The following is a 26,439-nucleotide window of genomic DNA, read 5'->3' on the forward strand; positions in this document are numbered from 1 at the left end:
AAAATTGTTTCCTATAGCTAAAGAAAAATCCATAAATTCCTATGTGTTTCCAGCCCAAACAATTTTGCTTCCATGAATCTCCTGGAGAAAAAAAATGTTATAATTAACCAATCTTGAAAAACATATAATTTACCTACACGAAAATTATCATAACTGCTGTGTTACAATAATATGGTTTGGAGGTCACACTCAACAGTCTGAGAATTTCTGTCTTCATCTTAACCCAAGATCAAAACAGAAAATAAATATCTGGTAATTATATGATTTCACAGAAAAAAGGACAAAAATGTTGTAAACATAATTTAATCATAACTACATTTTAAAAATCTGCATTGAAAATGTGTGAGGAAGAACCAAAGATTGAATGGTGATCGTGTTGATATCGGAGTTTTCTTCTTTTCTTTTCTGCATTGTAAAATTTTTTGTTAATGACTATATTATTTTTAAAATAAAAATATTAAATTTGTAAAACTATAAAAATTGAACTATACTTTAAATTATAAATTTTTTCATTTATATATAGAAAAGAAATTCACACAGGGCATTTAATTCTGATTTAATTTCTATGAAATAAACCCTACAAAGATTTCTCAAAGAAATGTGAGTCTTGAAATGACGTCGCTGTTTTGTATTATATGCAATAGATTCCCAAGTGTAAAAAATCATAAAACTTAGGCTACACATTGCACATCACTATTACATTTAAGTACTATTTAAAAGACCATGATACTGAATCTAAGAATCTGACTTAGCTTCATAGTTATTTAGCTAAAGGAGTTTTTTAAATATATTTATTTTCTGTTTTCCTTACATTTACTTTTTTATCTCTAAATGAAAATTAATGAGCAATTTAGGACATGACATAAATCTAGGATTTATTGATCACATATTCAAAACTACCTATAGGAGAGAAGTTTCCACACGGCATTTGTCTGGAATCATATTGTTTTAAATTGTATCTTGACTTTTGAATTTGATACTAGCTGTAATTACTATAAAGTAAATCAGAATATTACAAATGCAGATATTCTAACACAAAGACTTGTATGATTTTGTTGAGATTGTCAATAGTTGTTTCATCCAAATTTTCTTCATTGTCATCCATGGTGTGCCAGACTTCAGGGAAAGGAGAGGATATCAGATGCAAAATTGGAACACCTAATAAGAAAGAACTGATTTGTAATTAAGTGCAAATTTCCAGTGAGCAAACTAGAAAGTGTTGCTCCTCAAGCATAAGTCTGAGTGGGAGCTCTGTATCAGCTACAGACAGCTGATAATTCATCAGCTTCTGTGTACTTCCTTATATCTTACCCTTGTATTCCAAAGTCATTCATTCATTAAACAAATGTCAATTAATTCAGTAAATCGTTATAAAGCACCCTACTATGTACCAGTCCCTATTCTAGGAGTAGAGGTTTCGTCCATGAAAAGGCAAAGCTCTGCTCATGTGAAGTTTACATTGCAGCAGAAAAAGAAGCAAGTAAACAAATATAAAAAATAATTGGAGAAAGTAATAAGGTATATAAAGAGTAATAAAACAAGGTAGGAGAATAGAGAACAAGGGGCAGACAGCGGGGCCAAGAAAGGAGTATTTAAAGTCAGGGAAAGGCCTCTGTGAGAAGCTAACATTTCAATAGAGACATGCCGCAAAGAGAAAGCAAGCTGGGCAAAGATCTGGGGAGGAGCATTCCAGGCAGCAGTATTGGCAAATGTAAAGGTCCTGAGGTAGGAATGTCCTTGGCCCACCTGAGGAAGAGTGAGGAGCCCATTGTGGCTGGATCGGAGCAATACTGATTGGAGACAGAGGGAGGAGGTGATGTTGGAGAGGGAGAACAGAGTCAAAAAATGGAGGCCCTTGTCAGTCATGGAAAAACTTTGGGCTTTATTCTACATGACGGCAAGCCACCAGGTCTTTAAATCAGGGAAGTAACATAATTTGATTTACATTTTAAAAAGACAACTTTCCTTTCTATGTAAAGAATAGGGCAGCAAGAACAAAAACTGGAGACCACTTGGGAGGGTACTGCGAGAGCCCTCGGGTTTATTTAAATTTCCACCATTGACATTAAGGATATTGCTTCCTTATTAATCAGAAAACACCAGAGTTACACAAAGTGTAAGAATATAGTCTAACTCTATGAAAGGGAAGGCAAGGTCGGTGGAACATGAGTTTTCCTAAATATTCTAGGTGTAGGAAAAAAATATGAAGGTGTCCTTGAGGATTTGGAATGACTTTCATGAGACAATAGAAGCCATAAGATGATTGGTGGATTCAATTCATCAATTCATCAATTAATTAAAGGTAATGGTTCCTCGTTCTTCTATATTGTCACAAAAGCATATAAAATACAATAAATACAATAGGTTAAACATGTGCACGCTCACATACATATATACACACACGTTACCTTTTCTTAAAAATGGAATATGGTCATCCTGAATGACACCTCCATAACCATGATTCTGGAAATACCGCCTCTCCAAAGAATGATCCTTGAGCAAACCTAATTCATGGAGTTCATGTTCTGCAAATGACAATTAGATAGCAGATAAATACCGATTTTTATCCGATCAATACTCAGAATACATAAAGAGTGAATTCTCAATACATCATTCCTAAAACATTATGCAGCAGTGAACACAGCCACACCCGTGACAATAAACAGCTGGGCTGAATTTGGGTGTGTACATTTTGGAGTAGTTTTGGGAAGAGAAGACTCACACATGGCTGTAGCTTTACAGGTGAGAACCTCCCTAGAGGTAGAAACTCAGTAGAATAATGGAGAGATCAAAAATGAGAAAAAACAAAGGAAAATGAGGGGGAAAAACACACATGTGGATACGCATAGACCTGAGATTTTACATGAAGAATACCTTCAGAGGAGATGTGGGGCTTGAAAGGGGAATACTCAAACCGAGTGGGGATGAAGTATCCTGAGTGGCCACTCTACAGGAAAGGGTGAGCTAGTCTGACCTGCATTAGTAGTTCTCCAAGTGTGCTCCCTGACCAGGGGCATCAGCCTCCCCTGGGAACTTATTAGAAATTCAAATTATCTGTTCCCACCTCAGACCTACTGAGTCAGCAACTCTGGGGGTGGAGTCCAGGAATCTGGGTTGTAACAAGTCCTCCAGCTGATACACACTGTAGTTGGAGAACCAGTGGCCTGCATTCCATTACTCTTGTCATCTTTGTATCATAGAACTCATGTGTTACATGGTTACATACAATATGAGTTCTATGTTACAAGGTGATAAGAAATCAAAAGAAGAGTAGAAGACAACTGAATGAAACTTCCCAGGATAGCTGTGGGTTTTCTGTGGGTTTTTTTTTTTAATTGCTAAATTTAAAGGGTAAAACTAGACCAAATAGTAGCATGCATGTGTAATACGATTTTAGGAACATGGAGAAAGACCTTACCACGACCAAACAACACTCGCATCTTATAATTCTTTCACCTTAGGATACAACTTTTCTGTATACAAGTAGATATGGTTTGAAGTACAAATAACACTAGAAGGGACAGCACAACGGGTTCAAATTGCACTATAATGCAAGTTACTGATATAAGTTCATTCTGGCAGAGGAAATAAGAAAAGTGCACAAAATTCTTGAAAGAAGGCCAATCCCAATTTCTTGAGGCTACCATCAAAGTCAAGAAAACATGCTGCAAGGAAGAGGACCCAGAAGCTTGTATTAATAATACCATAATAGCAATTCCTTCAAACTAGGAATTGAAATCTGCCAAAGTTAAGATTCTGAGGTTCAGGTAAAAGTTTCTCTTGTAATATTCTAGGTCTGGATATTGGCAAATTCTGAACTCGTAACAAAAGAATGAGTTCAGATGGCATCGCTTTTCCAACTGCTTAGAAGTAATACAATTCTATCCTGCTCCAAGAAGTTCTGTGGCTATAAGGAATTCTCTCTCTGTAAGGAATTCCAAGCTTGAAGTTCTTGCCCCAAAAGCAGGCCTCCTGGCCTGAATTCTATAATAAAGTTTTATCTCATTTTCGTATCTCCCTGATTCCAATTGGGTTTTTTTTGTTGTTGTGTATGAGGAGCAGGGAAGGGATGTTTGTGTTTTGGGGAGGGGAAAATTAGAAGTATGAAGGGAAGAAGTTATTCTCCTTCTCCAAGCCCAAAGCTTCTCTCTTGAGGCATAGATATCTAAGTTTCTTTGCCTGGCTTGGCCTGACCTGGTCAGGCCTAGTCTATTTTCATTGATATGACATTAAACCTTCTCCTAAATGACTCTTGAAGGATCTTAGCTTTCTCTTGCATCTCGATCTCTTACTCTTTTGGAAAATAGGCCGAGACTGTACTAGATTTAAAGGAAAATCATGTCTGGATAAGGCAAGAAAATGGAAGATGACAAAGAGATATGACAGGAAAAATTAAAGAATATCTTTTGGTATCATTATCAGGACATAACATTCATCATTAGCCAACATGTTTTGCTGAATAAAGTTTTCCCTAGAAGTACATTCCGTATGTTTCAAACAGGAAAATATTTTCAAACCATTTCTAAGGATATGCAAATATGAAATATAGTATTTTATGTTTCCATATCAAAATGAAGTTTCATGCAGGAAAATAAAGTAAGCCTACTAAAAGAGATGGATAGGAACAATAAATGAATCAATAAAGCAAGGGAAAAAAGGCAGCAAAGTATATTATATATTCAAATCATACAATGAAATCATAAATTTTGAATTTTAAAATGTAGTGTTTGCCAGGGGGAAAAACCAGGTTTGACTCTTTAATAATGGTGGTGCTTACCAATTGCTTGAAGTCTATCAAACCATCTGGCAGAGTTTGGAAAAAAATTGGGAAATGTTGGGTTTGGAGCTCCAATTAAATCTAATAAGACCAATAAATCCTAAGGGAGAAAAAATATTGTTTAATCACTGTCGCCAAAACATGCTTCATACTCATCAATGGAAAAAAACCATCAGTCAAAACTAATGTCATCTTAATAAATGAGAATAATCTAGGGAGCTGTATAAATGAACAAAAGGTTTAATAACATTGTAAACTATTTTGAAGAACTTACTAAATCTTGCTTATGCAATGTGGGCAAATGGTAAAGTATACAGTCTTCATATCTGTAACCTGAGAAGGACATCACTAAGAGAATATTTCCATCACTTCGTAGATTTGAAAGGAATACATTTAACTTTCTTTTCAGATGGGAGTCCAAGACTGACTGATCTTCTATTTCTTTCTAATTAGCCATTTTATTCTTCATCTCTAATGACACAGCTGCCTATAGGAGAACACTTAGTAACTATTTATTCCTCAAAGCATCATATAAAAAAATTCCTTGATTAGAAGCTATATGACCTTATGTCTCTGGTCTCCATTTCCTTTTCTATTTAACCAGAAACTCAAACTTGCTGATCTCTAAAGGTCCCTTCCGATTATAAGCCTACAATTGAACCAGTCTTTCTTAACTTGTTTGGGCCACAAAACATCAGCAGGCTTGGGGACTCCCTGAAGACTAGCCCTCAGATTAAGAACTCCTGATTTATGTAAGTGAGGTAATGTGTGGATAAATATCTAGTATAGAAACAAACACATAGTAGATAAATGTTTGCAGAGTCTATGTTTCTAAAGACATAGTGTCTATTAACTCATGAAGGATGATGATCAAATATATTCATTGGGGAAAAAATAGGCTTGTTTGAAATAAAAGCATATTCATAAGGTTAGATAAGCTACTAAGAATTTATTTCTGGCGGGGAAAATGGTCTTAACCATTACTATGGATTCATATATTTGGACTGATAAATAACTTTGTTCTTCCTATTGATGAGTTAGGTCTCTCCTCCTCCTATGAACCCTTTTTTGTCAGTTGAGCACAAGTGACTGAATGAGGTGCCAGCCATATTCCCCTGAACCATTATGAGCTGCCAATGGACAATGGGATGGAAAGAATGTCAATATGAGATGTGTCAGAATCATAGAGAACATTTAATGGCCAATTGGACTGAGAGGGTGGAGGTCAATGATAGGGCAAAAGACAGGGATGGTGGAGGGGGTCGGAGTGGGCTTTCAGTGCACAGATAGGGTAAGTTCAGGGGTGGATGAAGGCACCCCTAAGAATAAAGTCTTAGGGGTAGCATAAGGTTCCAAGCTGGGGACTCAAGACTGAATGAAGGTCAAATATGGGAAGAGAACCAGAGTAGGAGAAGAATTCAAGGATATGGTAAGGGACTAGGGATGGGGCGTAGGCCCAGGAATGGGGATGAAAATGGGGTTGTGTATTGTATCCATTATTTAGTAAACAGAGCAGGGTTTTAAGGCAGTGTCAAAATGTCACCTCCATGTCAAAAATACCACATCAAAACTGACACATCAAAATATCAGTATCATACGCACACTTGGAGTTATCGCCCTTTAAAGCCACCAAGGAAATTCTTCACGCCCATCCTCATATCACATGCTATTCTCACTCCATTTCCCAAGACCTTAGCCTCCTCAGGCTTTAGAGAGGCCTCAAAGAAGGGGTTTGCTCTCTCCACCTCTGTACAGTACTGGGGGGAATGTATTCCCAATAGATCAAACTGAATCTGAGGTCTCCTTAGTCTGATTTTTTTTACATCATTTTAATTAAACTTTTATTACATTTTTAAAAAATTAAATTTTCCAAATTTACAATGTAAATTTTTATATCATTTTAATTAAACATTTTAATCCAGCTCAAACATAACTACCAACCCAGAATCATTCCTTTTAGCTCTGGGATTCCTCAAAAACCCAATGCCTGCCAAGGAATGTTCTACTATAAACACTCGGCTAGAAGGATGCCAGGCATTTTAAGGTCTTTAACTGGCTTTAGCTTTGGCTTCCTTTGCGGCACAGCCTGCAGCTGCAGCACCACAGAAATTACCCAGACTCACCATGCCATGCAGTTGGTTGGTGTCTCTCACTCCAGGTGGGTGTGGGGTCGATGCCATCTTTGGAGCTAAGTGCCGAGACCCATACAGAGAGTCTTGAGGAGACCAGTGAAGAAAAGCCTCTTCCCCATCAAAGAAAATTAGCTGGAGTGAGAGATCTAGCTTGGAGTCTGAAACATTCTGGTAAAAAGAACAGTGAAATGATAGCAAAAATGCTGTGAGGATTTAAAAAATAACACACTTCTTTATTAACTGGGAAAAAAAGACAGATAAGCCACAAAGAAAAGCAAGAGACCAAAGTGAGAGAAAATATGCCAAAATGTATTTTGCACCACTTCCTGTCTGAAAATCATCACTGCTCTCTCACAGTCTTCACCCATATACAACATACCTTCTTCCACTCCCTCTGGAAATAGATGCCGCACATTTTTTTTCTTACTCTTCAGAGAACTTTGAAACTATGGAACTGCTATGGTGGACATGGTGACACATCCCCCAGTTTCCTTTCAGAAGGATGTGTTACCTCTGCTGCCAGAAGAGCTGTGAACAGAAAGCCTTCAGCTGTTACTCCCTTTAGGGATTGCCTCAGCTATAGGGGTGCCCTATATCCAATCACTGGCCTAAGGTCCTGGGGGTTCTCTAAAGGCCCATTCCATCTGCAGAACTCCCCACAAGTTGGCTCGGGCTGTTGTTGAGCCTGTGTGGCAGCTTGACTTCTCCCTTTACCTAATCCCATCTCTCTCCTCTCCTTGCCACAGGTATTGAGCCAAGGCCACTCCCTAAGAAATAACCTAAATGCTAAATAAACTCCACATCAGTGTGTCCCAGGGAATACAACCTGAACAACTGCAAATGTTTCTTGCTTCTCACCTTATTTAAGTCTGTAATTTTTCAAACTGAGTTTAGGTTCAAAGATCTGCCCAGGAATGTAACAGGGACACAAAGAATAATCATTACAGCCTCTCCCTTTGAAGGAGCCTACACTTTAGTTGGTGTAGGAACAGTAAAACAAATGCATGAGCATGGCAAAATGTGCCAAGGGTCACAAATGTAACACAAAACTCCTCTGGGAATTGGATAGAATGAGAGTTTGAATCCTTGGTGTGTCAAGGGAGACTTCATGCAAGAGCTGGCATTTCAGGAGAACTCAAAAGGGTGACTAGGATTCTGATGGATTTTTTACTTTCCACTGTCTGACAACTCTTACCTTTTAGATTAGTCCTTCTGGTACCCTAACCTCCACCATCCTTCAACCCTCCTGGAATCCCCAATCTATTGAATTTTTCATCTTTTCTTAGTCCTTCCTTCCATATTCAACTTGAATTCCAGAGTCAATCATTCTAATTACTCCCTTGCAAACAGGCTCAACTCCCTTGCCTCTCTCTGCCTCGGTCAAACTCACGTGGTAAAAACATAACCTTAAATCCCACTCTTTGCCTCCTTTGTGTCTGCACTCCTGCAGCTGAACCTGGCTGGAGAAAAATACACAACGATTTGCTCTGTCCACCTCACTACAGTACGGGGGAATGTGCCCCATTGCACCCAACTGAATCTGATGTTTCCTTAATCTGTTATGGATAAAAGTCCTCCTGTTATCTCAGGATATTAAAAATCGTGTCCTTTAAGTTATCTTTTGCTCTTTGTGCTCTATTCCCTCCGAGGGCATTTTTCAATTCATATTATTTGTTTTTCTTGCTTTCTTTCATGCTGGAGACTGTCCTCAAATGTCTGGTCATCCTTTGTGTTCATTCCTATTAAAGAATAAGGTACTATAATACTGATTAGAGACACAGATGGTTGTCTTCCCTGCAGGGCAATCTGGTGCCCAGTTTTCACTGAGGATCCCAAATGTCACTGTCTGGGTGTTTTCTATGAGGTGGTTCACATTCTCCAGAGAAGGATCCTCCAGTTTCCTATCTGCTGGGTATAAACTGGCTGCTGGCTTTCTCATGCTGGGAGTGGGGAAAAGGCTGGGAACCTCACTATTCAATTTGCAGACTTTCACCTCATCTCCTTGATTTCCATGAGGTACCTCACTAGTGCCCTCCTCTATATCCTGTGTTCTTATGTCCAGAACCTCCCTGGTTCAATTTCCCCAGAAAAATGTTCTGTCATCTCACACAAGGATATAGGTGGGATAGTCACCCCATCTGCCAGGTGTGGGGTGAGAATCTGTATATCTAAGTGTTCCTTATACAGATTTATCAACACCTTCCTCCCCAGCCCTCTGCCTCACTTCTGCCTACCTCACTATCTGTGTGGCATGATTTGTGAAGGCCTTCTGGTCTTTCTTCATGGCAATATGATAAATGCCTAATTACCGGTGTGAACATGGTCAGTGAACTATCTGCCGTCTTTACCCATCCAAGGCTCTATCAGCTAATGCCACAATAATGCGGTGTGGAAAAGCACCCTAAACTCAGTGGCTTAAAACAACAATCATGTGTCCTCCTGAATCTGTAGGTCAGCTCAGAGACAACTGATCTAGGTTGGTTTTGGATGAAGATGTTCTGCTTCATTCTGCAGTCATCAAGGTTGGCTCTGCTCCACATATTTCTTACCTTCCTCATGGGACTGGCAAGCAAGCCAGGGCATGCCCTTTTCCTGGTGATGGCAAAAGCACGAGAGCAAGCCCAATTGCACAAGCACATTTCCAGGCTCTGCTTGTGTCACATCAACTAGCCTCTCATTGGCCAAAACTAATCAAATAACCAAAGTCCAGAGTCAAGGAATGCACAGTGGGAAGGCACAACAAAGCTATTAGGCAAAGGATGTGAATGGATAATTATAATCTCATTACTGGAAGGGAGAGGGCTGCAAAGAGTTGGGACAATAATCCAGTCTACTATTGAGTCCTCTCCACCGTCACCTACCCAGTCCATGAGAGCTGAAGAACTTAAAAGAATTCCTTCATACAGATTTAGTTTAAGTACAACTGGAAGAATAAATCTGATATTTTCAACATTGGCATGAAAAACTAGTCCTTATTTTTCATTGTCCATATCACTGTTTACCTCTACTAGTAAAGATAATAGAGTGCATGTGTATTTTTTTTTTTTTAGCAGATCCCTACCCAACAATGGATTTAGCCTTTCTACTTCTGGTCCCCCAAGGACGGCATGAACTACATGGAAAAGGCAGAGTTCCACAAGAGAAAACACTCCCACCTCACAGCCTGTGTCTTTAAGTCATACTTCATTCCATTTCATGTCTTTATAGGATGCAAATATGAAAAAGTAAACTTTTTTATCAGCTTCTGAACTCACCTCACCCAATTTCTGGGGAAGAGTGCTTGTTAAAAGCAGGGCAGAGTATGGGACAAAGACATTACAGAAGGTTCAGAAAACAAAACAAAACAAAAAAACAGTGAACAGGATACTGAGGGGTTATAAACAATTCTTGCTTTCTTCAAGTTCAGCATATCCAGCAAAAATAGAACCAAATATCTCTATTACTTCCATTACAAGATAAACCTTTTACTTCTCTATCCCCATTGTACCAAAGGCTGGCCCCTTCATAAAGCTCTGAGGGGGAAAAAAAGGCATTTGTTGCCTGTGAACAAAGTTTTTTGTTTTTGCTTTGTTATGTTTACTTGGTTATGAGTGATATCTGAACAAAATGTCTTCATCTAGTTTAGCACTTTTTTCCAATATACCCTTAAGAACACAGAGACTGAAATAACATCTGAGAGTCCCAGAAGTATTTTGAGCTGAGAACATAACAAAAGCTCCACTATGCTACATAAAATTGAGCTGAGATTCACAGATAATGACAATAATGCATTTCTGCTTCATGCTTTTCATCTTGATATGTCTGAATTACTCACTCTACTTCAGAACCACTTTGCAGCAACTCCCTCCCCCCAACTCAAGATCCATCATCTCTCAGATGAGAAAGTTATGATGTTCATGGCCACATAAACAAGAAGAAATAAATGAAGTTCTCATACCAACCTTCTTACTTCTTCATTTTGCACACAGAAATGTTGTATTGAATTGAATGCGTACTCCAAACTAAGAAATGAGGTGTCAATGAATGAATTCACTGTCATGTATCTTAGGTTTATTGCCCATTGGTTGACATTTCAAAGAATGTAATCTTCCAACTAATATTCACTCAAACTCATACCATTTTGCAACAAATTAGTACAAAATGTACCACAAGTCTACATTTCTAAATGGCCTTCTCACTCCCCCAAGGATTCTAGAATTCACTCTGAGTTACTGCTAACATGTTTTATCTCAGGAATCAGATACCTTCAAGGAAAGGAGTTGCTTGTCTAAGGCGCGGGCAAGTTCCAACATCATCGCACATGGCACAGCTGAATCAGTGGCTCCCACGAACACCCTGTTGTCCCAATGGGGAAAATACTTGGAGTCGTAGTGACAGGCAAGAACCAAGTGTCGTTTAGCAGTGGGATTGAGGGTACTGATGATATTTGAGAAAGACCGGTACCCATAGGGAGTCTGACTCAAGAAGGTGTCTACTTCCAAGACCCAGTCAGCTTGAAGTCTCTGAATTCTCTTCATGATGTGCTGATGAAAACAAAAATCAAATTTTCAGATCAAGATAGGCTGCATTTGTTAACTATGTTTAAGATTTTTATGTGATGCCTTTCAAATTAAAAATGCAATGTGTATGTTTATTGAATTAACAGAAAGGATGTTTAAAGGAAAAGCTAGTCCTCTCCCTCTCCCCTAATCTTCCCCCGCCAACTGTTAGTATAGGCAATGTTAATAGTCAGATATATATGATTCCACACCCTTCCCCTTATTTATATAAACATATACCAGCATGCAAACACATATATTTGACAGAGGGGTGTGTTTTTATAGGAATAGAATCCGACTTTACACATTACTCTGCCCCTTGCTCTTCTCACTTCACAATATATTGTGGACATTTCTACATGTCAGGAGATAGAGATTCAGTTCAGTGTGTATTAAAGTCCACTGTCAGTATTTCCAGGAGGCGAAGAATACATGTTTGAGAAATCAGATATACCACGGTCCTACAGGGCTCAACTTCCACTCTGAGCGCTTTGAAGGCAAGAATTACACATGGTAGCTCTTTGTGTCCGCATGTGCATAGCATGTGACCCAAATCCAACGAATACATCATACAATGAACACCAACAAAAGATACTGATGCTTGCCTCTAAGGACAATGTAGAGAGAGTCCCATAACAAGGGGATGGTTGTGGTGTATTTGAGGTCCTGCCCACTCTAAGAATCAAAAAGCAACTCTCAACCAGAATCACATAATAAGTAGTTCTCCTGCTGCACCCAAGGAGGGTCCAGACCCACTGTACACGATACAAATGAAAAGGAATCTATTTCCCCATCTCTTCTGGTTATCTTGAGCCTTACGAGCAATACGGTAAGTGACAGGAGAAAGCAGCAGACAGGAAACAAACATCACCTCAGGGACTAGAAGTGTCTTCTTTAAGAATCTAGACTTGTGGTATGAGAACTTTTGGGTGAGTTCGTCACTGTTTAATTTGCCCGTTCCTGTCTTTACTTTCCCTTTGCCTCATTTTTCTTACTAGGTTCCATTTATTTTATTTTGAAATAGTATGTACATCTTTGTAAGTAGCCTTAAAGGATTTTTTGGGGGGGCGGGGGGTAAGTCAAATGACAAACTAACCATCTACATAACCGGCAATCTGTTCCACAAATCAGTGGAGATGGACCTTGAGGTGATAAATAAATAACATAATGACTGGAAAAGAATGGGAGGTTTTCCCCCCCAAGGAAATACACGATTTCCTAGCCTCACCAAATCTTGTGTGGCCTCCTGCCCTAACTAATGTGACATGACACGTAGGCAAGAGCCTTGGAAAAACCGTGACAGGAAGCTTCCAGGAAGGGCCGAACTAACCAGAGGGAGGACAGTGATTCTACAGTCAATCCTGCAAAAGCCAAACAAACACACAATTCTCCAACTATTCACTCCTTGCTTTCTGCAGTGAGGTGGACTTTTGCCTATATAGCACATATAGGCAGTACCTTACTTTTTCCATGACAGGTTTTCAAGTTGTCTTTTCATGTAATAAAAAGAAATGTTTATAACCTTTTTGAAATCATCATTTATATCTCATTTATTTTGTTATTCTCCATAGTTCTTAATATTGGGCTTTGCTCACAGTAGGCTATCAGTAAATATGTGTTGATTGTAACTAATAAGTTATTCTCTTTTTTCATTTTTTTAAATACTGTTTTATTTTTCAATTATAAGTTATTCTCAATGGAAATATATAAAATTATATAATGTAGAACATTAGTATTGATAGGTTGAATAGCGAGAAATCACTGGGCATCTAAAGACAAGTTTCACACAGAATGTGAAAATAAGTTATATCCAGACTTGGGGGAAAATTTTTTTTCCATAAAAAGGGTCATCTAAAAAAAAAAAAAAAAAAAAAAAGGCATGCACTCCAGAACATCTGGTATCCAGATGATGAACTACTCCATAAAATGTCTTTAGCACCAATAGCAGCCTGCGTGCTTAAAAAATGAACTGGGATTTAAAAAATATATCTGTTAGCTTTACTCAGCTGAAGTCTCACAACAAACTCATTTTTCAACTACTAAACAGGTCATGGCCATAATTTCTGATATCTATGTTGACATTAAAATTCACAAAAACACAGCAAATGCCCCCAAAATAAGTCTCCCTGAAGCAACCTTTTTCATTCAGTATAAATATTTTTTGTTTATCTTAGCAACTAATCTCTTTATAAACAATCAAATTGGCTGCATTAATCTAGTTACATCACCAATATCCTTTTGTCGTTGTGCCTTTTGGTTTTCAGACTTAACTTGCAAGTTCCCACAACAATTCTGTAGTGTGGGATGCAAATACTACCTCTCTTCTCACTAGACTGCCTCTAAGCAGGGTGTGCTTCCATGACTCCAGGTAGCAAAAGCCTGGGCCCATCAAGCATACTAAAATGCAGTTTACACTATAGGCTGTATTTTGGATTACCATACACCTGTTTTTTCAATGGGGAAGAGCGAAAAAGAGAGAAAGAGATGGCTAGATGGAGACAGAGAGAGATGAAGAGAAAGATAGATGGAGATTGAGTAGAAGTAAAGGATACAAAGATAAAGGTGGAGACAAGGAGAGAGCTGGAGAGTAGGAGTGGAGAGAGAGAAAAGGAAGAAAGGAAAAAGATAAACACAAATATGACATTGTACTTCCTTAGGGGAGAGTGAAGTCAGGGGAGATTTTAGGTGAATGATCCTGGGTCTAATTTAAGTCAACTGAAAGTCTCATTTCTAGGTTTTGAGAAACAATGACATTAGTAGAACAGGTTTGTTTGGAGGAAGCAGATTCCGCTGTATTTGCATTAAATCTGCAAACAGACCATTGTCAGGAGGCTGAACCCTGCCATGGGGGACTTCAGGCATCTCTTCCTCCTTGCATGTACCACGTATTAGTCTCTCAGGCTCCAAGCTGAGGGCTCTTCACCCAGGGCCCTCCACTCAGGGATACACACACCTTTCACTGAAGAAGCCCATACCTTTCAGCTTCTCAGATGCACCAAGCATCTATAGGGGATTTTTAACCCCAAAGTTTCTGGCTTGCCTCTTTTAGACAAAGTTTTTGGCTTGCTCCTTAGTGACACTTTATCATCTTGATCTTTAAATTTATGTTTATTCTTATCTCAGCTAGAAATCACTGATATACCCCAAATTGAATGTTTTCAAATTATTTATTTTACAAATAAATTATTTTCTCAAATACAAATATTCTAAAAATCCAACAGGCAGCTTTAGGTTCATTGATCAGAGATAATGAAAATGCAGACTATGGGATATTATTTCCCTATTATTCTCTGAAAGGGAACCCATAGCAATGCATATCTTCATTGATAACAGCAAAAGTTAATCCACTAACCAATTTTATATCAATTCCACATTTCTTTTTAGATTTGAGATTCTTCTCTCGTTACAACCCTGAAGCTCTACTCTATAAATTATAAAACATCTGATATCTAGTTCTCAAAAAGGCCTCAGGAGAAAAAATAAAATTTACACCATTGTTATTTAAAATTAGTTCTGCATGAAAGGTACTAACGCTAGTTGAATTAAGACTAATTAGTCCCTCACAATAACACAAGAGTCATCCACCTCATCTTCAAAAGTGGAAACGCTTTATCTTACAGCTTAGGAAACAGTTTTCAAAAAATTCATGGTGATTTTCTTCTCAAAAAATTACAAAATTGAATCTCTTAAGTGAGATTTCTAACACAGCCATCCTGTTAGGATTACTGCCACATCAGCCAGACCATGCATAAGCAGCCCTGCAACAATGCCCAATGCATTCCCAAATATCATCAATAAATTCCTCATTTGCTTCCACCCCTATATGACACAGAAAATGTTACGGTAGGTTCAGGAACACTTTTAAATGAATATGTGTTTGTTATTCACAACAGCATCTATGTATATTACTTGTGCTATGTATTTTGTTAAAGCTACATAAAGATCAAAATGGCAATATATGATATGTTCATGGACTTCTAGAGGCCACAGGCAAGGAACCTCAGGTCTGAAATATGTGTATATGCTTCTGGGTATATACAGCCTTCTGAGCAAATGGTATGGGGAAATGAAAAAGATTGAATTGAATATTATAGACTTAGATTTTCTTCTGATGAGGAACTGAGAGTTTTGGAAAGCCCCAGTAAGTGCCCTGAGCTTCTCTCAACAAAATGCTTGGGGAATGAGGCCTGGGGAGTAACATTAAAATGAGTGGTATGTGCCTCACTCTCCAATGCAGGCATGAAACATCCAAAGCTGGAGACATTTATGAGCACACAGCACAGAGCTGGTTCCCCCAGCCACTGATCTCTAGTGATAGAATGGAGACGTCTAGCAGATTTGGGTCTAAAATCTGGCCTCATCACTACCACGTGTATAACCTTGAGCAAGTTAGTTCATATACCTATACCTCAGGTCTTTTTTTAATCTGTGGCACTGGGATAATAATAGTATTCACATAGTAGCGTTGTTGAGAGGATTGAAAGAGATCATCCATGCAAAGAACTCCATAAAGGGCCAGACCTAAAAACAGTGCTCTATGAAAGCCCTCCATCATCAGTATTATTCCTCACTCTGCCTAAAAGTTAGAAAGAACTAAAGTGCTCTTTGGGTCTCCACCATTTAATTCTTTAGAGGAAGCAGGAGCTTTTTGGATAAAAGACGAGAGGTCAATGGAGCAACAGACAATGGCTGTCTGGACTAGACTTGAGAAGCAAAAGACATATAGAAAAGAAGGGCTCAATAGCTGTGTGTGCAGGTGTCACTCTGTCACATTACTGGGGTGCCTGAAGAGTTAGGCAGGTAGAGTACTCTAAGTGGAGAATAGGAGGGGCCTGTCTCCCCCATTCCTTCTCAAGCTGCAGCTTGAAAGGGGGCTAATTTGAAAAGGCAGTCATTTAGAGGTGAGGTTTCAGATTGCTTAGAAAGACTGACAGTAAGGAGGCAAAGAGACATTCAAAGTCTAGCCCAGTGTATGGCTTAATCTACCCTCTATAGCGTTGTCTTTCAAACTGGAGTGGTAACATCAGTAGGTCTTGAAATCAGTTTAGTGAGTCATGACTAAACATTTTTCTTAAAAACTAGTAAAATAGAACTAACAATATCATACTAAATTGCAGATAATGAGTATTTTGTGTCAGTTAAATCTATCTTATGTTTGTGTGTATAAAATGTAAAATATACTTTTTTTTTTTTAACTATGGGTCAGAGTCAGAAGCTTGAGAAGCACAGCACTGGAAAAGTAGCTTATCACTGATCTTAACTCTCCCTACAGGGAGAATACCATTTCCCAAAGGGGAATGAAGGCCTGATAGGGCAGGAACTCACTCTTGTCCTAGAACTGTCAACCAAAGATTGGCTAAGGCTGTTGATGTTGGGTGTTTAGGGTCCAAGATAACTTGGTTGCATGTCTGGGTGTCTTGGTTGTTATAGAAATGATCAAGAGCTGAGTACTTAGTACTCTGTCTGATGCTGCACCCCAGACAAAGATTTTACACATAAATTAATTCAAATTAACATGCATCACTTAACAAAAAAGACATTTACTCTCAGTTGTTTGGTTTTCTTGGTTGCTTATTTTGGTAAATAATATGATGAGAATACAGATCTGAACATTAGATAACTCAGAACTTTGGATATACTGTCTCTCACGTGAAAGCAAAGTATCCAACAACATTTAAGTTTGTCTGTTATGTTCTCACCTGGCGAGCAGCATAGCTTCCGGGGGATCCCGGATATCGCTCTATCAGCAAGGGTTGTAAGTCATTTTGCCACATTTCAGAAATACTGGTGCCTTCTGCAACTTGCTGAAGAGACGAAGAATTCAAAATGGCTGGTTGGTGATAATTCTGAGGATTAAACAACATTATTTAACCGGCTATCATTTCATAATGTTTAAGACTTACCCTGAGACATTTGCATTTGAAAAATATTTTCTTTGAACCTCAAAATAAAGGAATAGCTCTTATGCTATAGGTACATTAAACTACTCAAATTTAAAATTGGCCCTTTAACGATATAACGTTAAACTAATTCTATTGGCAGTTTATTTTAAAAACAAAATCAATATAATGCTTTGAGCTTGAAAATTGATATTTAATAGTCATTTCCTGTGTAACTTTTAATGACTTTTGGTACAATTGCTTTGTAAAATTAAGGTTTTAAGGGGCGGCCAGATAGCTTAGTTGGTTAGAGCGCGAGCTCTCAACAAAAAGGTTGCCGAGATTGAAAATGGTGACTGGACTTGGAGCTGAACTGTGCCCTCCACAACTAGATTGAAGGACAATGACTTGGAGCTGATGGGCCCTGGAAAAACACACTGTTCCCCAATATTCCCCAATAAAAATTAAAAAACTAAGGTTCTAAAATTTCAGTTATTGATTCCTGTTCTTAAGAAAACCCAATATTTTAAAAACTAGAGGCAACAAAACAATATACTTTGTTAGCATAATTGCTTCATAAAGGTAGTGTGGTGATACAAAATAAGCACTGTCTTGAGGTCAGAGAAGCTGGATTAAAAGCTGCTGGCCGCCTTTTATAGGTTGTATGACCTTGGGTAATTGCCTTAACTTCTCACTCCCCTCAAAAAACAAATAAAGAAATTTGAGCTAGATCAGCAATGACCAATACAGTAGCGACAGGCCACATGTGACTATTAAGCTCTTGAAAGGTAGCTAGTCGAATTGGGAAGTACTCTAAATATAATATACACACTAAATTTCGAAGATTGAATGTGAATAAAATGTAAAATATCTCATTAATAATTGTAGTTACATAACATATATTATTAAAATTAATTTCACCTGTTGCTTTTCACATTTTTAATATAGCTACTAGAAAATTTTTCACCTCATATGTGCTCCTCATTGTTTATTTCTGATGAATAGTTCTAACCTAGCTGATTGTTGCAATTCCTTTCAGTCAGAGCTTGATGCTTCTATAACCCACAAAATAGAACACTTTTTACCTTGAGTTAAAATTATTTTAATGTTGTATTAATGTTCACACGCTTATGTACACTTGTATAGTAATTAAGTGAACCTTAAACAACTAAAGAAACATAACATTCAAATTTGTATTTTGAATATTACTTTACACATGCTATATTTTCTTTTGTAGTAATAAAGAATCTTTTATTTATTACATGTTTATCAGGTACTCAGTGACGCAATGTGTTACTCCTCCTACAGGGAAGTGAGTAGTTTCTTCCCTAAGGGGAATGATGAAGGTAACATGAGGATATTAAGTTCTTTGGAGTGCAAAACAGAAATCGGGGAAACTTGTCTAGTTTAGGGTCCTTTCCAGGATCAGCATTGTTGAATATGTTTAAGTAACCATATAAGGTATTTTCACTCCATATCAAATAGTCCATGTGGCTGGTGAAAAACTGTGGAATAGAGAATGATTATTGCCTAGTTACTTATACTCATCTACATTTGGCTATGTCTCAGCATTACTCTTTGGTATTATCATGCAAAGAGCGTGGATTGTGGGTTCAGACAAACCCTCTCAACTCAGCCTCTCAGCTTAGCCCCCCACCACTTATTAGCTGTAACTCTAGCGAGGTTACTCAACCTCATTAAGGCTCAATTTTCTCATCTGTTTAATGGGGATAAGAACACCTACTTCCTAGGATAATTATAATTAAGTGAACTAATACATGTAAACTGCCATAGTAAATAATCAATACGTTTTAGTTCTATTACCTTCTCTCAAACATGAAAGAGGTCAGAGCTCGATAAGCCACTTAGAGATGATGTAGTCCCCATTAAGTCTTAAACAGCACTTTGAGAAGACAGCTAAAGCTAAAAGACAAAACTATGAAAATGCGAGAAGGGAAAGAAGAAAATGGAGGCAAAAAGGCAGAAGACTTCTGTGGTTAATTATTACTTAACCCAGTCAACATGAGCTTGTCTCTCCTGCTACCTCATGAGCCCGAGGCAGGGCCACGAGCCCCAGTTTACCATGCTTCAGTCACCCTGGCATCCTTCCAGGCCCCAAAGCTGTGTGAGGCTGTGCCCTTCTGGGGCCTTTACATCTGTGGGGCCTTCTACCTCAAAGGTTTTTCCTTTCTTCTTCACCTGGCCAACTCCTGCTCATTTCAGGTTGTAACTCAGAGGCCACTTCCTTGTGTTTTCACTTGTTTAATGCCTGATTTCATACCAGGTGTCAGCTCCATGAGAGCAAAACTCTCTTATTTTCCACTCTCTACCTAGCTATATTGAGCACTCAATAAATATTGGGTGAATTCGTCAAATAAGGAATTGACAGGTGATTATCTTTCTAAAAGTATCTTCACTAAGACTGTGTTTACATTATAATAAAGTAAAATGGGCATTTTGCCATCACAAATATCAAATCAGCTGAATGCTCAAGCAATTATAAAGACAGAAGAGACAGGTGGCCACCTGCCGCAAAGGGCCAAGAAGTGCTGGCCCTGGTTCAATGTTGGCGGGCTTTGTTCTTTTTGAATTTCTGATAGTCGGTGCTTGTTTTCATGATGATTTAGAGTTGGGTTGGCCCAGCGCAGTTGTTGTGACCAACAAGAACTATTGTTTCAAAGGCTGTTTGAACAGTGACTCCTTTTCTATTATTGACAATTATGGCATCCCAAGCCTACCTGGTCACTGTGGATGAGGTCCTTCACTTCACGTCCACAGTGAAAGGAAATCAAGCTCATATTTAAACAGGCAATTTATGGAGGCTTGAAAGAGTTCTTAAGGGACTTAAGAAAAAACGGGGACAAAATAAATAACCCTCCAGCATCTTTAGCTGTAACAGATATTGTGGATAAAACATATAGTTGACAAATAGCACCCCAGAAATGCTTAATGGATGAATAAAGGGTAAGTTCAGCAGACAGGCCCATTGATGTTCCTGAATAGAGAGACCTACATGAGTAGCTCCTTAGTCTCCTGGCTCAACCATTTCATTAACATTCTTCAATAAAAAGCCCTCCTCCTCTCTGCCTCCCTGGGTGGAAAGATGCTCCTGTGAAATCATAGAGAGAAAAGCTTCCCAGTCCATGAAGGATAGAGAAGGGGAAACAACCACACTCAGGTAATTACTTAAGCCTTTCTATTCATTAAAGCCCTGTATTTGACTTCTCCAACCTAAACGGCACCCATTTGCTTTTTATGAAACCTTACTCTCAGAACTCAATAAATATAAAAATCTATGTGGAGATGAGAAGAAGGAATAAGAGGAGAAACCCGGAGAGAAAGTGCAGCCTGGGCCTGAGGAAAGTAAATGAAGCAAAAACAGTGTTGAGCCAATGTTAATTGCAAACCCCAAACTATTCTAAGTTTAGTTCAGTTAAAAGACCTGTCGACAATTTTCTATTGGCACAGGCATTCTCAGAGGAATGAGTCTCTATTACAGCCCCTGCCTTGTCTTTTCAAACCCAGGCAAAAAGGACAATACGTCTGCTTTGGGTGACAAGAATCTTTCAGCTAAAAATGTGTGAACCAGATATCCTGAAGCATCTCCTCTAAGCTAATCACATGGTTCCAGGCCAAAGAGGGTTTTAATTACATAATTTGTAGAGCTGGCCCAGCTTGCAGAGGGATTTGAGGTCCCAAACCATTGAATGAAAGGGAGCTCGTTACAGAATTCAATTCCAGTTTCCATCCCATATGAGTGTCTCCCAATAGTACTCAGGATAATACCTGTGTCTACTTCAAAATTCAAGTAAAGGCAGCATTTACTTCTGTGTGTCAGATGTCACTGACATTACAAATGCAGTTGTGGACGAGTTGGAAACTGAATAAGGTATAGTTCTGTCTTCTTTAATGCGAGTAGCCCTCTACCTAGAGACAAAGCAGTGCAGGCTTTAAACACAATTTAAGGTCAAATCCCCAATCCCTGACTTACTAGCTGTGACTAGGATAACTTTCCTTATCGGCAAAATGGATATTATAGCACTTATCTTAGTAGAAGCTCAAAAATGGGATATTTTTCTCCTCCTACCAACGCCCAGCCTACCACTGACCCTGTCTGTTGAAGTCTCTGTTGCTGCTTCCCTACGAATCATGGTGAATGGAGGGGTAGATGGGTGACTGAGAAATTTTATTAGAGCCACAGAGAAGGGGGACCCTAAGCACTTTTAGAATACATGTGACTCCAGAAGCAGAAGAATGTGAAATGCTTGGGAGAACACTAAAGAATTTGCCAGAACTGACCCTGGAGGAGCACTCCTAGATGCAGCCAATGCTCCTGTATGTGGTTGCTCTGTTCAGAAAATCTGACCCTCCACCCCCAATATGACTTGAATTTTTCTACTTCACCTTTGTTATAATAAAGGAAAATTCCACCATTAAAATGCATTGAGTCCCAGCTTTATGACAAAATATAGAAATAATTTAAATATCCAGCAATAAAGGGATAGTTAAATTATGGAATGACGATTTTGCAATCATCAAATGATACTTTCAATGAATTTTATTGGCTCAGGAAAATGCTCATGATATATTATTAAGTGACACAGCAAGATATAAAACTGTATATACAGCACAATCTCTAGTATAAAACAAATATTCATGTGTGTGTATTTAAAAAAAAGAAACCTTTATTGATCATTTACTATATGACAGCCATTGTGCTAAGTGCTTTACATGCATAGCTCATTCAATTCTCATAAAAACGCCGAGACTGGTATAATTTTATCCATCTCTATAAATACAAAAACATACATCACATATTTATATACGTGTGTGTGTGAGTGTGTAGAGACAGAAAGAGAGAGAGAGAGAAGAAATAAAAACACCAAAATGGTTAACAGCAATTATCTCTGAATGTGGGATTATGTGTGACGATAGTTTTCTTTTTCGTATATTTTCCTAGTTTTCTAAAATGAGCACATGTTAACTTTACAATTGGAAGACTTCAAGAGAAGTCTTTTTAATGTGTTGGAGTTAATAACTTCCTGTTTGAAAACATATGAAGCCTTCTTAGCCATCATGAGTGCACCTAAGGGAGGACTGATTTAATGAGATTCCTTTTAACAGCTGGGTGATGAGGTTGTACTAAAGGAAAGGTTCTGTGCTAAAGGAATTAGATTGGGGATCAAGGTGGGAGGACAGGACTCAGGAGAAGTAATTTTGATACACAGATCAAGCCCTGGAATAATGACCTTTAAGCTCTTCAAGGGAGATTGGGAAAAGGGGAAGATAGGAAGAAAAGAGACGTTTCCAAAAACAAACTACCAATTTTGGAATTCCAGTTAAGGTCCACCCTGACCCAGAAAGGGGGAAGTAAGCTCTCTCTCTGGCCTTCCAATCCTCCCACTAGCCTCACCCTTCTTCACTAGCTGGATACCGTTCCTTGAACCATCAGCCAGGACTCATCTACCTTGGAGAAGAGAGTGGAGGCAGAAAGCAAAGATGAAGGCTCTTCAATTCACTGGTGTTAATTGTGGTCAAGTTTCCTCATCTGTAAATTGTGGATAAACATACCAACCTCACAGGGGCACGCTGACCTCCATGTGATAAGATTATATATAAGATACCTGTTCCCCAGATGCCAGTGCCCTTAAATATACACCTGTGGGCCCACCTGCGAATTTAACAACTTACAATATTGCTTCTATGGGAAAATGGCTTGCAGGTTTCAAAAAAACAAATCACAATCTTCTGAGCAGAGCCATAAACTAGAGTTGAACTGTTTTTACATATTAAATGCCACTTCATTTGAAAGACCAGAAAATTGAGTTCAAAATCAATGCTTTACCACACCTCACCTTTCATCAGACCGGTGTAACTAGGGCACACCTCGTGTGGTTAATATATGCAATTTAGAGCAGGGAGGTATGTATTTCAGTGTGAACTAATTATTTTCCCACGTGGCCAAATGTCCTGACCACCTGAAGGACTTTATGAAGGCCTTAGAGAAAAAGGGGACAGGAGACCAGAAATTGTGAATTGTCATGACTGATTTTGTCATTTGCCCATTTTCTTACACCATTTGAAAGCATCCAGTTTCCCAATATAACACTGAGTAAACGCTTCTTATAATAAATGTAAAAGGGACTTACCTGTGCTTCCAAAGACGTTTCTCAACAGTTAAATTCTCATGAGTTTAAAACATTTTAAGAACCCAGCACCTTCTCCCACCCGCAAACACATCCTACCTACAAATGATCCCTTCAAAGCAGCTAGTTCAAACTGTTCCCATCTCACTCACTCCCACCGTTTAAATGGATCCTACAGACACGTTGGCCAGCCACCACATTCTGGTTCTTCATGCCCCCTTCCCAATTTCTGACCAGAAAGGTACGGTGAAGTGAAGGAGAGGATTTGAGTATGTACCTCAGTGTTCTTCAGTGGATGTTAGACCTACTGACGAAAGTTGTTTTTCTTATAATGAAGCTATTCCTCAGTTGACTTCCCGTATCCCCACCAGGTTCCCCATGTCTGGTGGTCTCCATGTGTAAGTGGGGGCATGTGTGCCCCTGAATGGTGACACTAATTAAGTCTAACCCAGGGAACTGGAGAGGGCAATGCATCTACAAATGCATATGCCTCTGGCTGGGCGGAGGGGCTGGTGAACCAGCACAGGGCCAGTGCCCAGCATTTCAAACGTGTGAGTACATACCAGGCATACTGCAAGCATTTAAAAGATCTGTTCAACAACACTGGCAAAGTTTATATTGCTGCTTTTCTCGGTATCTTTATGAACACCCCATTTTACTCCAATACCATGACCATTTGCTCAAGTCCCTAGCAATTTCGTGATTTCAAAACTCTTACACAAGAAAGGGAAATCACTGTGAACCTACTCACTCCGCCCAGAGGGAACTTGCATGTCACTTTTATCCTAAGTTCCTTATATGCAATTTCCACCTACAACTAGATACACTGCTCTGACAATTGCATTTTATTCTCTTCTAAGACAAAAAAAAAAAGATATTTTAAAGTAAAAAAATGTCTCCACTGAAGCTCCTTCGGAGCTGCTGCGCTTAAAAATCGAAAATGGGCAAACAACACACGTACACCCAGAGACTGCATGGAAACTTCACCGTCCCAAGGGCTGGGATTCAGCAGTGAGCACACACGCCCAGGCGAGCCCCGCACCCCGGCTGCCGGGAGCGTGGGGACAGCGGGCCTCGCGGGTCCGGAGTGGGCGGCGGCGCGGCAATGCGCCCTCACCTCCCTGCGGGCTGCAGCCCGCGAGACACACTTCCTGTGCCTATCAATACTCTCATCAGACCGCAGCCGAGGGGAGGCCGGTGACATCACCCGGCTCCCGTGGCGTCCGGGAGGCCAGCGAGGCACGCTGGTGAGGACGCAGAGCCCCGACTCCTCCGGGCGCCCGAGGCGAGCACCGCTCCCTGGGCCGGGGTTCGCGCTCTGCCCCGCCCCCCGCCCAGCCTAGGTGGGGCTCTACCAGCCCCGGGTACCCGCATCCGGCAAGAATCACCCAGGTACAATCACGCAGCTGCAGCCCCTCACCTTCTCCTGGGTCCAGGCTGCGGCGCCCCGATTGACCCCCCAGGTCTCCAGGGGCAGGGCAGCCACCAGCAGCAGCAGGTGGAGGGTGCCCACCACGCTCCGGTCCCCGTCGCCTGCCATCTCTCGGAGGGTATCTGAGCGCCGATTCCCTGGGCTGCTGGCGGTCACGAGCCCGGGCACGCGCGTCCTTCGCCTTCCCTCTTCTCCACCCTTGGGTCGACAGCGCCCGCCCCCCCCCCCCACCTCCATCGCCTCCCAGTCGCCTCCCCACTGCGTTGTGCAGGCTGAAGCCACAGCTCTCCTCCCCACGACCTTAGCAACTCCAGGACTGGGCTGTCCTGGGAGGCACAAGCTTCCGAATCTAAGGGAACAGAGATGGCCACTTCCTTGTCTTGGAGAGGAAGAGAGGAAGGAAGAGACGCAGAAGAGGCATTTTTAACATCTCCAGTGCCATAACAGGGAATAGAAAGGGGAGGGAGGCTTCATCAGACCGTGTGTGTTATGATGTGTATTCCCACAGCTCTTCTTCCCACAGGGAATGACATTTACTGATACTTCTCCACGGGAACCGGGTCCTGGGCGCTTTTCTGTTTTTCCCTCATTTAATCTTCATAACCATGTGAGATAGATATCAACCCCATTCTACAGATGCAGAAACTGAGACTCTCTGCCTCCATACAAAGCCTGAACTGGAACCCTCAAAGTATTACCATTATAACAGCCCATCACGTCTTTTCTCTTTTTTCTCACAAATGGTTACCTGGCCTTATACGAGACAGATTATCATGCTCCCCAACTGAGAAGTATGGTTGAAGCAATTATTTGAAATAAGTGAATTCTAAAATGTTTATAGTGGCTCTTCAGGCAGTCACCTTCCCCAATGCATGCCCCAAAACGATGTTTACTTTGTAACATCAAAGATCACTGTTATCGAGATAATTCTAGAAAAAAATAAAACAATATCTAATTTTATCTGTAGGTTTCTGGTCTAAGTTGTCAGTTCAATTACTTTACCATCCTCTTTTTCTTCCACAGTGAGGATTAGGGCATGGCCTGCCCTGAGTCATCTCCTAGTAACAGATCCCAGGAAAATGGGAACTGAAATAGACCTATTTCCCAGGGAGCAAAGGTCTGAAGGTAATGGAATCAGCCAGAAGGCTCACTGACTCTATTTTCTTAGGCTTGACTATTAGAGTGAGTTTCAAATGAGAGGGCTGGCCTGGAAAGACACTGTTCTGCCCTTCTTGGGAGCTACAGGGGAAGACAGGATGTTAAGTACCTACTTCCCTGGTGTTCAAAACTACCCTATTCATGTCTGAGAGTCTTGAGTGACAGTTTGTTCCGGCTTAAACAAAATTAAAAGCTTCTTTATTATATTCATGGACAGTTCTTCTGATAATCTGACCACTTCAAAATCTTCTATTGTTACAATATTTAGAATAAAAACTACTATCACATCTCCCAATACATTTCCTCTCTTGCTGCTTACACCAACCTTGAAATCATGGGCTTCCCAAGTGTCTGGGTAACAAACAGCCTATCTTATC

At 39.8% G+C, this 26,439-nt stretch overlaps 1 protein-coding gene across 2 annotated transcripts; it reads right to left on the minus strand.

The window, feature by feature from the left end:
- Nucleotides 1-541: 541 nt before the first annotated feature.
- Nucleotides 542-25,110, minus strand: QPCT (glutaminyl-peptide cyclotransferase). Of its 2 annotated transcripts, none has more exons than XM_033124254.1 (7): nt 24,893-25,110; nt 17,147-17,293; nt 11,154-11,432; nt 6,901-7,077; nt 4,778-4,877; nt 2,409-2,525; nt 542-1,158 (listed from the first exon to the last, which is right to left on the minus strand). In XM_033124254.1, the coding sequence occupies exons 1-7, from the start codon at nt 25,010-25,012 to the stop codon at nt 1,013-1,015; spliced, it is 1,086 nt and encodes a 361-aa protein (XP_032980145.1). In that variant the 5' UTR covers nt 25,013-25,110; the 3' UTR covers nt 542-1,012. The 2 variants fall into 2 exon arrangements, with proteins under 2 accessions (XP_032980145.1, XP_032980146.1); XM_033124255.1 differs by having other exon boundaries at nt 546-1,158; nt 17,147-17,251; nt 24,893-25,107.
- Nucleotides 25,111-26,439: the final 1,329 nt, after the last annotated feature.

This window comes from Rhinolophus ferrumequinum, chromosome 13 (genome assembly GCF_004115265.2).
Source record: "Rhinolophus ferrumequinum isolate MPI-CBG mRhiFer1 chromosome 13, mRhiFer1_v1.p, whole genome shotgun sequence".
In the NCBI taxonomy this organism is placed as follows: Eukaryota; Metazoa; Chordata; class Mammalia; order Chiroptera; family Rhinolophidae; genus Rhinolophus; species Rhinolophus ferrumequinum.

What these genes read in the sequence shown, in the direction of transcription:
- QPCT (XM_033124254.1), bottom strand. Translation starts at nt 25,012, where the DNA reads ATGGCAGGCGACGGGGACCGGAGCGTGGTGGGCACCCTCCACCTGCTG. An exon ending in CAGCCTGGACCCAGGAGAAG is followed by an intron (nt 17,294 to 24,892) that starts GTGAGGGGCTGC and finishes TTTAATCCTCAG; the next exon opens with AATTATCACCAACCAGCCAT. An exon ending in AGCAACTCCTTTCCTTGAAG is followed by an intron (nt 7,078 to 11,153) that starts GTATCTGATTCC and finishes TCTTTTTACCAG; the next exon opens with AATGTTTCAGACTCCAAGCT.